Here is a 15,362-nt window from a genome sequence, read left to right on the forward strand (position 1 = left end):
CAGCAACAGCAGCAGCGGCAGCAGTAGGCGTAGCAATGCAGGATCCTCCAGAGGAATCCCGGATAGGAGAGTCAGTCATGCCAGTGACATGGCCTGCAGGACTACTTCCAATCCTGACTAAGGAGGAAATTGACGAGGAGGGAGTTGACGGTGTGGTTTGCAGGCGCTTGGATACAACAGGACAACGGGATTTAGGTGTCCCTGGACTGCTTACGGTCTTAGCCAAAGTTTCTGAACTTGACAGTAACTTTTTATGAACGCGCTGCAGGTGCCGTATAAGGGAGGATGTTCCTAGGTGGTTGACGTCCCTACCCCTACTTATTTCACCTTTACATATGGTACATATGGCAAGACAGTTGTTGTCCGGATTTGGATAGAAATATTGCCAGACCAAAGAGGTGGAATGTTTGGTCTTCTGCCCAGGCATGACCATGATGGGCTTTTTCATCCCACGGACAACAACTGTCTCCCCCGGAGCCTGATTTAAACAAACCACATCACCATCAGAATCCTCCTCGGCAACTTCCTCCTCAGCGCCAGCTACACCAGTATCCTCATCCTGTTGTACTTCAACAGTGACATCTTCAATTTGCATATCAGCAAGTGGACTGTGGGTGCTCCTTTCAGCACTTGCAGGGGGCGTGCAAATGGTGGAAAGAGCCACCTCTTCCCGTCCAGTGCTGGGAAGGTCAGGCATCGCAACCACCACCACACAAACACAGAAAATAATTTTTTTTTTGGTTTGGACTGGAGTGTACTTTCGGGGGTTACAGCACCCTTAACGGTCAAGCCAGCCGGCCCTTTACTTATGACACAGGCGCACGCTTGGCACTACTTTGTTGATGCACGTGCGGCTACTGCGCACACAATTCACAAACACAGAAAATAATTTTTTTTTTGGTTTGGACTGGAGTGTACTTTCGGGGGTTACAGCACCCTTAACGGTCAAGCCAGCCGGCCCTTTACTTATGACACAGGCGCACGCTTGGCACTACTTTGTTGATGCACGTGCGGCTACTGCGCACACAATTCACAAACACAGAAAATAATTTTTTTTTGGTTTGGACTGGAGTGTACTTTCGGGGGTTACAGCACCCTTTAACGGTCAAGCCAGCCGGCCCTTTACTTATGACACAGGCGTACGCTTGGCACTACTTTGTTGATGCACGTGCGGCTACTGCGCACACAATTCACAAACACAGAAAATATTTTTTTTTTTGGTTTGGACTGGAGTGTACTTTCGGGGGTTACAGCACCCTTAACGGTCAAGCCAGCCGGCCCTTTACTTATGACACAGGCGCACGCTTGGCACTACTTTGTTGATGCACGTGCGGCTACTGCGCACACAATTCACAAACACAGAAAATAATTTTTTTTTGGTTTGGACTGGAGTGTACTTTCGAGGGTTACAGCACCCTTTAACGGTCAAGCCAGCCGGCCCTTTACTTATGACACAGGCGCACGCTTGGCACTACTTTGTTGATGCACGTGCGGCTACTGCGACACTATTCACAAACACAGAAAATAATTTTTTTTTTGGTTTGGACTGGAGTGTACTTTGGGGGTTACAGCACCCTTTAACGGTCAAGCCAGCCGGCCCTTTACTTATGACACAGGCGCACGCTTGGCACTACTTTGTTGATGCACGTGCGGCTACTGCGCACACAATTCACAAACACAGAAAATAATTTTTTTTTTGGTTTGGACTGGAGTGTACTTTCGGGGGTTACAGCACCCTTAACGGTCAAGCCAGCCGGCCCTTTACTTATGACACAGGCGCACGCTTGGCACTACTTTGTTGATGCACGTGCGGCTACTGCGCACACAATTCACAAACACAGAAAATTATTATTTTTTTTTGGTTTGGACTGGAGTGTACTTTCGGGGGTTACAGCACCCTTAACGGTCAAGCCAGCCGGCCCTTTACTTATGACACAGGCGCACGCTTGGCACTACTTTGTTGATGCACGTGCGGCTACTGCGCACACAATTTACAAACACAGAAAATAATTTTTTTTTTGGTTTGGACTGGAGTGTACTTTTGGGGGTTACAGCACCCTTTAACGGTCAAGCCAGCCGGCCCTTTACTTATGACACAGGCGCACGCTTGTCACTACTTTGTTGATGCACGTGCGGCTACTGCGCACACAATTCACAAACACAGAAAATATATTATTTTTTTAGCACTTGGGGGGAGCACCCCTGATGGACAGAGCACCCCCTGGACAACACTACAGCACCCCTTTAGGACTGGGACACTGCACAGGACTTTGGAGTGGACACAGCCCCTATGGAGAACTGACTGCACAACACAGTCCAGCCAGCCCCTATGGACTTTGAAGTAGTGGACACAGCCCCTATTAACAACAGCAGCACAGCACAACACAGCCAGCCCCTATGGACTTTGAAGTAGTGGACAACAGCAGCACTACACTACACTACACTACACAGCCCTAACTCCCACCCTCCCTCTTCACTGTCCACAGCCGAGTGAGAAAATGGCGCCGACGCGGGTACCTTATATAGGATCCAAAACCCGCGAGACTCGGAAGGCGGGATGATGACGTTTTGCCTCGATATCAGATCCGAGTCAGGCGGGAAAAGTCGAGCCTGACTCGGATCGGACTCGGATCGGGGGGGCTCGGGGGGGTTCGGATTTCAGAAATCCGAACCCGCTCACCCCTACCATAAACTAGATCTATCAGTATATACCTTTATTACATATTGTGTTTTCACACCTCAATTAAATGGGGGCTCTGTCCTTCATTGTGCTAGAAATCCTGCTGCAATTACTGTACATTTTCTGTGAGATTATAAACCTGGACTAAGAAGTCTTAGAAAATGTTTATACATGTTTGATCCATGGGTAGAAAAATTAGCTGTATCATCTGAGTGTCTCTATTGAGTGAGGGTCTGGCTCCTGTAGCTTATTCTCCTGTACAGGTCATTAAATCACATATCCAATATTGTGGAGCCAGAATAGACCAGGAGGCACACAATGTAAAGAGATTCTATTGGATTAAACATTATTGATACACCAAAACCATACTTACCTACTTTTGAAAAAGCATTTCAGTGAGATTGTGAAAACAACACCTATGAGTGCGCGATAAAGTGGGCGTGTACTGCTACATCCGAGAGGCGTGTCATAAAATGGACTTATGGTGCATACAGACTGTCAGATTTGTTGTCAGATATGAACATAACGATTTTATCTGAAAGAAAATCTGACATGTGGGCCTGCAACAATGAACGATACGCGTTCCCACATGTCAGATAACGATAGCTATGTTTGCAGTCAGATTTTGACGATTCCATTAATTTTAATTCTGTCTGAAATCGTTAAATCGTTCAAATCATTGGTAAAATCATTCAATTGTTCATTTGACATATCTGACTGTGTGTATGCACCATTACATGCAAATGTAAATGAGCCCCAAAGCAGTCAGTAAGATCTATTTGTTGATGAAAACACACTGATACTTTCCAGAAAATACATGTAGCTATAGGGATCACTGGGGTAGATGTATGATAGCGGCACTTAACGTGCCGCTATACCGCTTCCTGCTTCGCCGCTTCCCCCTCCGGCGCTATCCGCTAAAGAGCACAGCGTATCAGCCTAATGCTGATGCGCTGTGTCTCTGTCCCGGCCGGCTCCACTGAGCATGCACGGGATCTCGCAAATATTACGAGATCCCCGCAGCAGCCGCAGCAGGGACAGCGCTGTCCCTGCTGTGGAGATAGGCTAGCGCCAGGTTGTAGCTGTCGATAACGACAGCTACAGCCAGCCGAACGGTCATGCGGTATGACCGTTCGTACATGGCCCTGCCGCTCATAGCGCCTCTGTGATTTACCGCCCAGACCCCCGATTGTACATCGGTGGAGAAGCCGTATCAGCTCACCTAACGTGCGCTGATACCGTTTCTGGGCTTCATACATCTCCCCCATTGTGCCTTATATAACTAATGATACTAATGATACCATTTGAATGTATATATCTCTGTTATTTTTTTTATATATAAGAGCTTCATAATGGAGGTAAGGAGCTATCAGGGAGATTGGTAGACTCTTCAGGGAGTCAGGGAGATTGCTACTATTTCAGGGAGTCTCCCTGACAATGAGGGAGAGTTGGCAATGAGGGAGAGCTGCTTTTTGCAGCGCTTCCTATACCCTCCTGGCTACCATGTATGCTGTTTTCCCAGAACAATCAGCTGTAGTTGTAGTTGAACATTCATATTCGTCGTATTCACATTCATGTAGCATGGGATGAGCAGAGTGAGTGGTAATAGTTTATTGCAGCTGTTTTGCAGTATCTCACAATCACAAGAACCATTTTTATGTACTGAGCAAATTACATTTCATATGCATTTCCCATGTTTCAGAATGAATTTGTGCTGGTAGCGAATGTGATGTATGGAATGTCCTGTCACCTGTTTCTAAATGGCAGCATTAAAGCTACAAATCTTTGCCAGCCCCAAGCAGCCTCCCTCATTTCCTCCCAGTGTCAGTGACAAACGCAGAGTGGAGGTCACATGATCTGAACAGCACAGATAATGTACATGCTGCACATAGCTGGTAGGAGCTCATGTCTTACCACCAGCAACACACACACACAAGAGGAGATGAATCTCAGTAGACCTCTGAGTGGCTGTAGATGTGGACAGCAGTGGAAGCCTGATTTACTACCTTATGCCAGGGCCGACACTTGGGTTTTTGTCACCTGGGGCAGGAAAGTAATTTGGCGCACCCTGACCCAAGGTAATTCCCCCATAGTAATGCCCCCTGGAGCAGTGCCCCCATATTAATACCCCGTTCAGCAGTGCACCTATAGTAATGCCCCTGTACTAGTGGCCAAATGGTAATGTCCCCATAGTAATGCCAATGTAGCCAATATGGTAATGCCCCTGTAGTGCCCAAATAGTAATGCCCCCTAGTAATGCCCCTGTAAAGCCCCCTGGTAATGCCACCTGTAGTGCCCCCTGGTAATTCCCCTGTAGAGCCCCTTGGCAATGCCCCTGTAGAGCCCCCTGGTAATACCACCTGGTAATGCCCCTGTAGAGCCCCCTGGTAATGCCACTGTATTCCTCCTGTAGAGCCCCCTGGTAATGCCTCTGTAGAGCCCCTTGGTACTGCCCCTGTAGGTAATGCCACTGTAGTCCCCCTGTAGAGCCTGGTAATGCCCATTTAGATCCCCCCGGTAATGCCTCTGTAGGTAATGCCACTGTAGTCCCCCTGGTAATGCCACCTGTAGTGCCCCCCGATGATGCCCCTGTAGAGCCCCCTGGTAATGCCTCTGTAGAGCCCCCTGGTAATGCCCATTTAGAGCCCCCTGGTAATCCCCTGTAGGTAATGCCACTGTAGTCCCCCTGTAGAGCCCCCTGGTAATGCCACCTGTAGTGCCCCCCGATGATGCCCCTGTAGAGCCCCCTGGTAATGTCCCTGTAGTGCCCCCTGGTAATGCCCCTGTAGAGCCCCCTGGTAATGTCCCCTGTAAAGCCCCCTGGTGATGTCCCTGTAGAGCCCCCTGGTAATGCCTATGCAGATCCCACTGGTAATGCCCCTGTAGGTAATGCCACTGTAGTCCTCCTGTAATGCCCCCTGTTAATGCCCCCGTAGTGCCACATACACACAAAAAAAAAATACTTACCTTAAATCCGCTCCTGTGACTGCCGCCATCGGGTCTGCCCGGCTGCTCCTCGGAACTATGGGAGAGACGTTATTACGTCTCTCCCATAGTGCCTGTGGGGAGAGCCGGAAGCTGGAGTTCAGGAGAGAACTCCAGCCTCCGGCTAGCATGGCGTTGCAGATAAGGAGCCGGGCGCCCGCTGGTAATAACATCTCAGCAGGTGTCCGGCTTGGAGTCTCCCTGCGGCGGGTGCTGGACTGGAGGACACTGGCGTCGGGTGCAGCGGCGCACCCGGTGCACGTGCACCTCCAGCCCCCCCCTAGTTGCGGCCCTGCTTATGCTAATGCAAGAATCCGTAGGGTTAATTTGGGGTTTGTGCGTCTGCAAGTGGAAACGTGTGCTGCCCATTGATCTCACGCCAGCCATGGCAACAGTCATCATTAGTATCAGCACTTGCACCAGCCCCAGTACCAGGCTTCCCTGGTGAACACCATCGCGACCATCGGGGCCTGCGACCTGACCCTAAGGTTGGGTCTCGGCAACCGCAAACCCCAGGGAGCTTCCTGCTCTGATCGAGCAGGAAACTCCCCACTGACATCACTGCTGATGTCAGTGCGGCCGCCCACAAAACGTTTTGGAAACCGCCTTCCCGGCCCGCCTACAAAACGGGGCGAGCTGTCGATCAACATTGACAGTCGCCCCTTTTGTAGAGAGCTCCGGAGCGAGAGAGTTTCTCTCTCGTTCAGGGGCTTGCGCCCATGCAGTGCGGCTGCTGCGCGTGCGCAGGGCTTACCATCGACCCGGTTGCGAGCGCATTGGCGCTTGCGACCGGGTCTGAATGAGACCCTGAGTCTCATAGATATACAAAAACTGCGTCAGTTTGCATCTGCCCATTGTCTGTATGCATAAACTCGCCACGCACAGAGATCTGCTTTCTCTGCCCCACGGTGTACAGAGAAAGTCACCGTGCCAGCCTGAGGTCACACAAGGTGTTCCTGATTGTGTGGGGGAATGAAAGGATTTTTCGCTCAACAAACAGTCGTGACACACAACCTTGGAGTTGGCAGAATTTAGTATTTTTCCACTCAATTTCTTCTAGGGAAATATTATGGACAGATGTAATATATAATATTTTTCTGTTGAAATAACGACAGCCCTATTGCTCTCAGAGATTGGTGCAATGTAAATGGAAGCAATGCTAGCTGCTGTTTATGGGAAGCACCTTTGAGTTCTAAACTGCAGTGACCACATAATAGATGTTCAGATAGACTGACCTTGCTGAGAGGGGGTATGTTTGGGCTGATAGAATATACACAGTTATATACAAGCCCCTCTCAGCGCGCCAGGTGTGGTGAGACTCTGCTAGTGTTGGGCGTTTTTTTAGCCGAAAATGCGTCTTAAGTCGCAATGCGACTAAGACACACCAGCAGACTGCGTTGATTAATTTGATATGCAACACTTGTATATCTGTGTGCGCCTGAGTTTCTGAATCTGTGTACGAAGTGCTACAATGTAGCGGCCGCAGCTTTTTTCATTCCAAGTTCCTTTGTGGTTCATATACAGACTCAGTCGCAAATTAATCGGCCGCCCATCTCCCTTTACTTAAAGCCTGATGACTACGCAAGATAGCGTAAACATTGGTAACATCGAGAACCATCGACCACATTTGCATAATAGTGGTTGACCAGACCTCGTGCAGGATCTTAGCAACTTCCTGTGTGCACAGTGGGCCTGATTCAGAGCCGGACGCTATTTGCGCTCGCTCGTTCAGAAAAAGGGGCCGGATATTTAAATAGAGCGCTCGCTCTTTGCGGTCTGTTGACGCGTCTATGTCTGAACGAGCGAACGAAACATGCGCTCGCTATTTTTTTAAAAACGCCCCCTGGCCGCTCGCATCCTACGTCATCTCCGCTATTTATTAGATTAATCGAGTACATCGAAAGGCGTATGAACTGCTCGCAGTGCTTGTGGAAGGATTTTCCTACCGCAATCATGCGAGCAGTTCAGGCTAAAAGACAACCAAGTGACGTGGTCGATGACGCTGCTTTGTTAATTATGCACACCCTTAAAACGCCCGTTTTGACCGTTTGGCACGCCTGCTTTGGGATCTCCACTCCCCGTTTTCAAGCACAACCCAAAAAATCCTCATTTTGTCACTCAAATTAGCAGGCATTCGCTATTTTGCGAGCACACAATTTCCGACCGCAATGACTGGTTTGCGCATGCGTATTACAACCTCATCACTGCATGCGTCGCCGCACTGGCTTAATTATGGACGCCCCTAAAACGGCGTCCCAACGCACAGGCACGCCTGTGTTCGCCCGACCACCCCCCCCATCACCACCCACAAACAGCACTTCCTGTCCATCAGTATCGGAACGGGTCTGTGTGCACGCTGCGTGTAGTCTGCATATGCTTACTCGCCCGCACTGGCTAGTTTGCGCACGCGTTGTCCGATGCATACGTATACAAAAACATCGGCCAAGTGCCTTTGCGTTGCTTGCTGAATCAGGCCCTTAGATGCATGCACAGTAGCGAACAATCGCTCAACATTGCCTGACATCGACATAGCATGCCACTTAGAATTACGCCCTATATCTTTCTATGAAAGTTGGTAAGTCAAACCCTTCCTAGCCATTACTTTTTAATGTCTTTGTCTCTGAATACTGCACTCCCATGCCTGACTTTGCTTAATAAAACTATAGGCTTATCAATATAGGGCCAGATTCAGCAAGGATCGCCGCTGCGATTAGGTACGCAGTCTCGCTACAATGATATGCTAATCTACTGCAAGAAAATAATAAGTTCTGCGCTATTGAATAGAGTATAATAGTTTGCAGCTTATTCAATTAACATCTCAGGAACAAAAAACTATAAAATGAGCGCTTGAAAATTAAAGTGTGCAAATTGTGTATTAGCAGCACAATACCTGTAATAAAAAGATTAAAACAATTTTAAATGTTTAAGCCTCTTTTGCACATGTGGACAGTCCATTATTGGGTTCCCAGATATGCCAGTTGCATATATAGTTAAGTTTGGCTGCAGGTTGGTCTAACTGACTCTCCCTGTCTCTGCCTACCTTTCTCTTGCGTTGTGTTTGCTGCTGCTGGCTAGTCCCCTTGTACTGGTGAGAGATCCACCTGTGTGTACACTCTCCGTTCGGACGCGGCGGATAGATTCTGCCGCGATGGTGTATTGCCGCTTGCTGGTAGTATTTAGTGCTCTGGAGACACGCTCCGTTTTCCTGCACTAGGACAGCTCAGGCATGCGAATATAGACGCTCCATCTTTCTGTATCGCCGGTCTTCAGACGCACTATGCGTTTATGGTGTCCCAAAGATAACCTGCTTCATACGCGTTTCAGGCTATGTGCTCTTTGTCAAGGATAGCATATAGGGGGAGATTCAGTGTGTCTCTGATTCTTCTTATATAAGAAAAACTTTATCAATTAAAAGGGGGAGTACTGCTCAGCACTTCCTGTTTAAAAAGGCGGGTACCATGCGACTTAATTCTAATTTCTAACATGGTACTGCCATAAAAAATAAAAGGTATTGCGCACAACATTAATTTGGATTGTGAATTTAAAATGAAATTAATTGAAGACTAATGCATAAATAAGGTGCAATATTAAAAGTATGTTATTATTTCCAAATGGTCAAATATTATAAAAATGCATTGATTTCTATGTCTATATGTAGACCCTTAGGTTGTAATGAATGCATAGCAAAGATCCATTCTGTTTCTTTCCTTCGTAGTGTTTCTGAATAATTTCATCCTCTCCAACTATTTGGAACTTTTTGGATTCCTGTGAATTTCAAATTTGTGGGGTCTTTATTGTGGTGGTCACAAAAATGTTTGGATACGCTATGGAATGTTCTCCTTTCTTTATGTTGAAAATATGCTACGTGATTCTTATTTTTAATTTGCGTTTTTAGACTATCCTACATATTTTAGGCCGCAACTGCACTCAAGCAAGTATATAACTCCTTCTGTTTGACATTCCTGTTTGATGTTATATTCCTTTTCTGTGACTTGCGATATAAAAGATAAGACTGGTTGAGTGGAGGCTTTTCCTGTAGTTCTACACACTTTCATTTTCAAGCGCTCATTTTATAGTTTTTTGTTCCTGAGATGCTAATCCTCTGTGATCGCTATGCCGTCGCAGCACAACATAAGGATGTTTACCTTACCTTACACACATCCGTAATACTTAGCAAGACTGCGAAACCATCGGTAACATGGAGTACCATCACAGCCTCACACACACTTGCACAAGGTCAGACCTTACTCAGGCATTGCTGACCTCATCGCACGCAGTGAGTATACAAGCTGCGTATGACTTTGCAGTGCATAATTTATGCACGCCCCTGCAATGGCGTTCAAATGCACTGGCACGCCTGCGTTTCGCTGACCACCCCCCATCATCACACCCAAATGGTACTTCCTGTCAATCACTCTGCGATGGGTCTGCGTAGTCACGATCGCAGTGGTTGGTTCGCGCACACCACTGCGATGCATGCGCAGAACGCAACAATAGGCCGATTCAATGCGTAATCGCCGTTGCGATCCTTGCTGAATCAGGCACATAGTGCATATTTGTCGACATTCAGCTCCCTTCTTCCGGGAGGGAGTGGAATGTCTGTGCACAGCGGGGGGCATGGCCGGGTAATGACGTGGTTTTGGGGGCGGAGCCAGGGTGGGGAAACGTGATAGCGTCATCGTGGCTCCGCCCCCTCTTCACAATGCCGAATCGCATCATTGGGCCCCCCCCCGCTGCGGGGGTTTCTTGTAGTAGTCGGGGGATGGAGCAGGCGGCAACCGGGTGGCTTGCCTGCCTTTCCGGGGGGTCGGGAGCGGCACCCGATATTCGGGAGGCTCCCGTCCAAATCGGGAGGGTAGGCAAGCCTGCCATAGTGTCAAGAGCAAGGAGTCTGTGTTAATCTTCTATGCATGAATTGTCCTGTCTCTCAGTGGTTAAAAGACACCACAAACAGAAATAAATTCCCTGTACACCCTGTGTATGACTGGCACATTTAGTGTCCTTGCTGTCAGCATTTAAGATTAGAACACAACATCTATAATTAAACTAAAGAGAATTAGGGTTTGCTTTAGCTGAGTCATTGATATTCTGTAGTCAGCATCTCCCTGAGCACAATACGCTTGTGTCTGTGGTACAGCAGGTACTGTGACTCTCCACTGCATCACTCTATGTAGCGCATGCTGCCTGCATGCAAGCCTATACAATTGGAATAAATGTAGGATAATTCAAGTATGTTACATGATTTATGTGTGTATATGTATTATGTATAATTTACAAAAAAAATCTGTTTGTTACTGCAAATAAATACAATAAATTGTGAGTTGGCCAAAAAATGTGCGGAAATGTAAAATATTTACATTAAAAAAAAAGAAAGTTTAAAACTTATGTCATCAGAATGTCTTGAGATACCTGATACTGAAGGGACGTAACTCCTGGTTAATAGCCACGTGTATGAGTGGGTGGAGACCAGTCATAGAGGAGACTGGTCAAAGAATAATCATTTGATACATGTGCAAACCATGCCTAAACATGAGGTGCTAATGCACATTATATATACTCCACAGGTTCCTCACCAGTGCAGCAAGCCTTGGTCCAGTCCTTCCACCAGCAATATAACAGTGCCATTGAGTGTTTGGTTTCTGCAATTGAAGTAAAACCATTGCCAGCCTTGATGATCCTATTAGGAAAAATCCAAATGAAGGCAAAGAAAAACAAGGTGACATTTTTAACAACTTATATTAAATTAATGTGGTATGATTGTGTACAATGAATGTATGAACCAACAGGGATAAAAATGAATTTTTTGATTATAGCAATTTAATTCATCACACCTCTCCTTTACAATTGTGATACTTATGATACGATATACCCACTGATTTTTCACGTTCAGATATCCAATTCTGACATTGGGCCTGATTCAGACCCACTCGCGAGCGGCTGTCCGCTCGCAAGTGGGTCGATGTTATGGACTGAGCATGCGCACGACGGAGGGAGCTCCGTCATGCGCATGCGCCAGACGCGACGAGCGAAGGAAAGTCCTTCGCTCGTTGTGTCCGATCAAAGGGGGCGTGCTGTCAATGTTGATTGACAGCACGCCCCCTTTGGTGGGCGTGCCGGGGGCGTGCCTCCCTGACGGGGGCGTTCCCACGGGAACGCCTCCCGTCAGAAGCCAGCCCACTGACATCACTAGTGATGTCAGTGGGAGTGATTTTGGCTCTGATAGAGCCAAAATCACTCCGGAGCTTGCGGTTGAAAACCTCAACCGCAGGCTCCGGCTCGCAAATTCGATGGTCGCGATGGTCTCGACCATCGCGACCATCACAATGCACGCTCGTATAGCCTGTGGGTGGTGACCCACAGCTATACGAGCGTCCAGGAGGACGCTCCATGAAAATGGAGGCCGGCCCTCATTCAGAGCGTGCGCTCTGCTCAGAGCGTACGGCTCTGAATGAGGGCCATTGTTATATCTAACCCATTTCATGCTCCATAGGTGACAATCTGCTGCTACCACTTTATCCTAATAAGTGGGACTGATATATTTCAATATTTTATCACATGTCTATTTATTTTGGAATATCAACGTATGCTATTCTACCAAATGTTTCTTCCCACAGGCACTAGGACATGACGTGTGTGTCTATATAAACTATACTGTCCTAAGTGGGTGCACTGAGGGATCCTCTGGGCAGGAAGGCATTTTATGCTTGTATTTGTCTACATTATATGTGTCAGTCATCGTTCTGGAGATTTTTCTGACCTATACTGATTTACGGTTGCATTTATCTACGTACATCTGAAGTATTATTATGAACAGATTGACTTTTACCTACCTATATTCGCCATCATCCAGAATATCTAACTCTATGAGTATATATCTCTCATAAGTTTCCTTTATTTGCATATCTTTGTCAATATCTATAGATATTATATGTTTGTTGTATGTCAACTTTATATCTGATATTATATGTTGTATGTCAACCTTATATTTTGGACGTATAACTATTAAAAGTTAAATCTTAATTTTTCATTTATATCTTGAGTGCCTCCAACAAAGAGTCTTCTTTTTCTTTTTTCTATATATCTTGTCGTTCTGACTGTGGAGAGCACCGCCAACTCCAAAGATTTATTATCCGAATTACGGCATTACAATCTAACTAGTCACACGGCACACCCCTCCATTAGGTTTTTTATCCCCGGGGATTCTTCCTACTATTGCCCTTTATGATCTATATTTTCACACGTATATGACCCAGTTAGATCCTCCTCATCAGGGTGTTAGGTATATTATGATAGAGGTCACTTGTGGTCATTTACTGACTAATTGATCCTTTGTACTAAGATGTATCTCATATTGTTATTTATATAAATACGTTTGTTTAACTATCGTTTCATATCTTTGTGGCATTGATCTGCTTAATTAGGTGCAGTTACATCTTCTATTTGACAGGTCTATCTTCAGCGGTTTTTATTGTATTAGATGTGACTATCTATGCGGATTTTCATCTGTTGTGTCACAAATTTATATGCGTTAGAATATCTATATACTTTGCTAGCATTAAAAGGGATATATCTAGTTTGTGCTATTCCAGCTTTCTGCTTAGATTCATTAAAAACGCATCCTGTCTATAGAGGATCAATTATACTAATAGTCAGAACATGTGTCAACAGTTACTTGCTGTCTAAATTGAGATACAAGTAGGATTTAAGAATAGAGGTTACTTGCGACTATGTTCTGATACAATTGGTTTTTGCAATATGCTGTATCCTATTTAATCATTAATTTGAACACTTTTATACAACTATTCACTTTTTGTGGCAGCATAGATGTATTTAAATATATGCACTTATTCCATTTATTGACTTGTTGTCTCTATTACCAAATGTTATGTCAGATGTAATTGTCTGTACAGAAATTATCTGATTTATTATTTTTCATGTAGTGACAACTTTGATGTGTTCTAAATGTCAATCTATTATACTGCAATATTAGGGATACAATTTATGTGAATGGAGTCTATTGTCTGTTTTCATTATTAACAGTGTCATAAACAAGTTTCTTTATTACTTTATATCATATCAGACGTAATTGACGGTACCAAAATCATCCAATCTGTCACGTCTCATATAGCGATAATTGAGATGTGTCCTAAATGTCTCTATATTATACTGTAATATTAAGGACACAATTTATGTGAATGGAGTCTATTACCTGTTTTCATCATTAATAGTTGTAATTTTATTTGAGATGGAATTTCATTTAGGATAGACATAGCATTTATGTTATTGATTAGATCTGCTATTACATACTATTGATGTTTATAGTTATCTCTCTATTCCTCTATTAACTGACGGCTATCTCAAGTTAAGTAATTCTCTCATTGAGGGTCCAATTCTATACAGTAAGACCCCCAACAGCAGAAATGAAAACTTGAGTAACACTGCGGTTACACTGTTGTTTCTAAGGGCAACCTGCCTTTCCAGTAATATTTCACTCCTCACAGATAGACCTTGGTCCAAGTGAGGAGAAGTAGAATGAGGTTTGGCAGCTCCTATGCCCGGACTTTTCTTAAATCTAAACTCAAGATACATTAACGCTATATAATAGGGGATCAACCGATGTTTGTATAACTATGCTATTTAAGCTAGGACATATTCATGTTATGCATTAAGGGTGAAACCGATGTCTGATCGATTATGCTATTTTAGCTTGATTCTAATTGTATTACCTATATATTTCGCTATTTTTGATATTTAGGAGGGTGTTTAATTAATCTTTGTGTATACTGTTTTGTACAACAGTGAACCTTTTATATTAATTTTCAACATTAAGTGATATTTTTGTGATATATTATATTTTTTGTGATATTTTTGTGAGTGTTTTGTACAACAGTGAACCGATTATATTAATTTTCAATATTAAAAGTTATGTTTTATTATACATAAAAACTTAGAGTGCTCACCAAACAGAGTTCTTTTTTTTCTCTTTTTCAAAACTACTTATGTACCTTAACTCTAGTGAGCACCACTACTATGCCCGGACTTTTCTTAAATCTAAACTCAAGATACATTAACGCTATATAATAGGGGATCAACCGATGTTTGTATAACTATGCTATTTAAGCTAGGACATATTCATGTTATGCATTAAGGGTGAAACCGATGTCTGATCGATTATGCTATTTTAGCTTGATTCTAATTGTATTACCTATATATTTCGCTATTTTTGATATTTAGGAGGGTGTTTAATTAATCTTTGTGTATACTGTTTTGTACAACAGTGAACCTTTTATATTAATTTTCAACATTAAGTGATATTTTTGTGATATATTATATTTTTTGTGATATTTTTGTGAGTGTTTTGTACAACAGTGAACCGATTATATTAATTTTCAATATTAAAAGTTATGTTTTATTATACATAAAAACTTAGAGTGCTCACCAAACAGAGTTCTTTTTTTTCTCTTTTTCAAAACTACTTATGTACCTTAACTCTAGTGAGCACCACTACTACCTGATACTTTATATATATTTATATTAATAATTATTTTGGGAACAGTGGTTCAACTATTATTATTATTATTTCTATCTTTACTTCAATTTAAATTGCCTGTGCGATGTTTTTTTCCCATTCTCCCTTTCCTTTTGTTTGACACAATCTAACTAGTTGGTTTTTGAATTATACCTTTTACCATTTTAA

General features: G+C 44.3%; 1 protein-coding gene across 2 annotated transcripts in view; it reads left to right on the forward strand.

Moving 5' to 3' along the window:
• The window catches only part of TTC6 (tetratricopeptide repeat domain 6), a 297,795-nt gene that overhangs the window by 212,437 nt on the left and 69,996 nt on the right, over positions 1-15,362 (forward strand). For both annotated transcript variants that reach the window (XM_088471191.1, XM_088471190.1), the window contains one exon: positions 11,230-11,381. In XM_088471191.1, coding sequence (XP_088327317.1) covers positions 11,230-11,381 — 152 coding nt within the window. The remainder of the gene's footprint in view (positions 1-11,229; positions 11,382-15,362) is intronic.

This window comes from Taudactylus pleione, unplaced genomic scaffold, assembly GCF_031769625.1.
Source record: "Taudactylus pleione unplaced genomic scaffold, aTauple2 ptg000113l, whole genome shotgun sequence".
NCBI classification, from domain to species: Eukaryota; Metazoa; Chordata; class Amphibia; order Anura; family Myobatrachidae; genus Taudactylus; species Taudactylus pleione.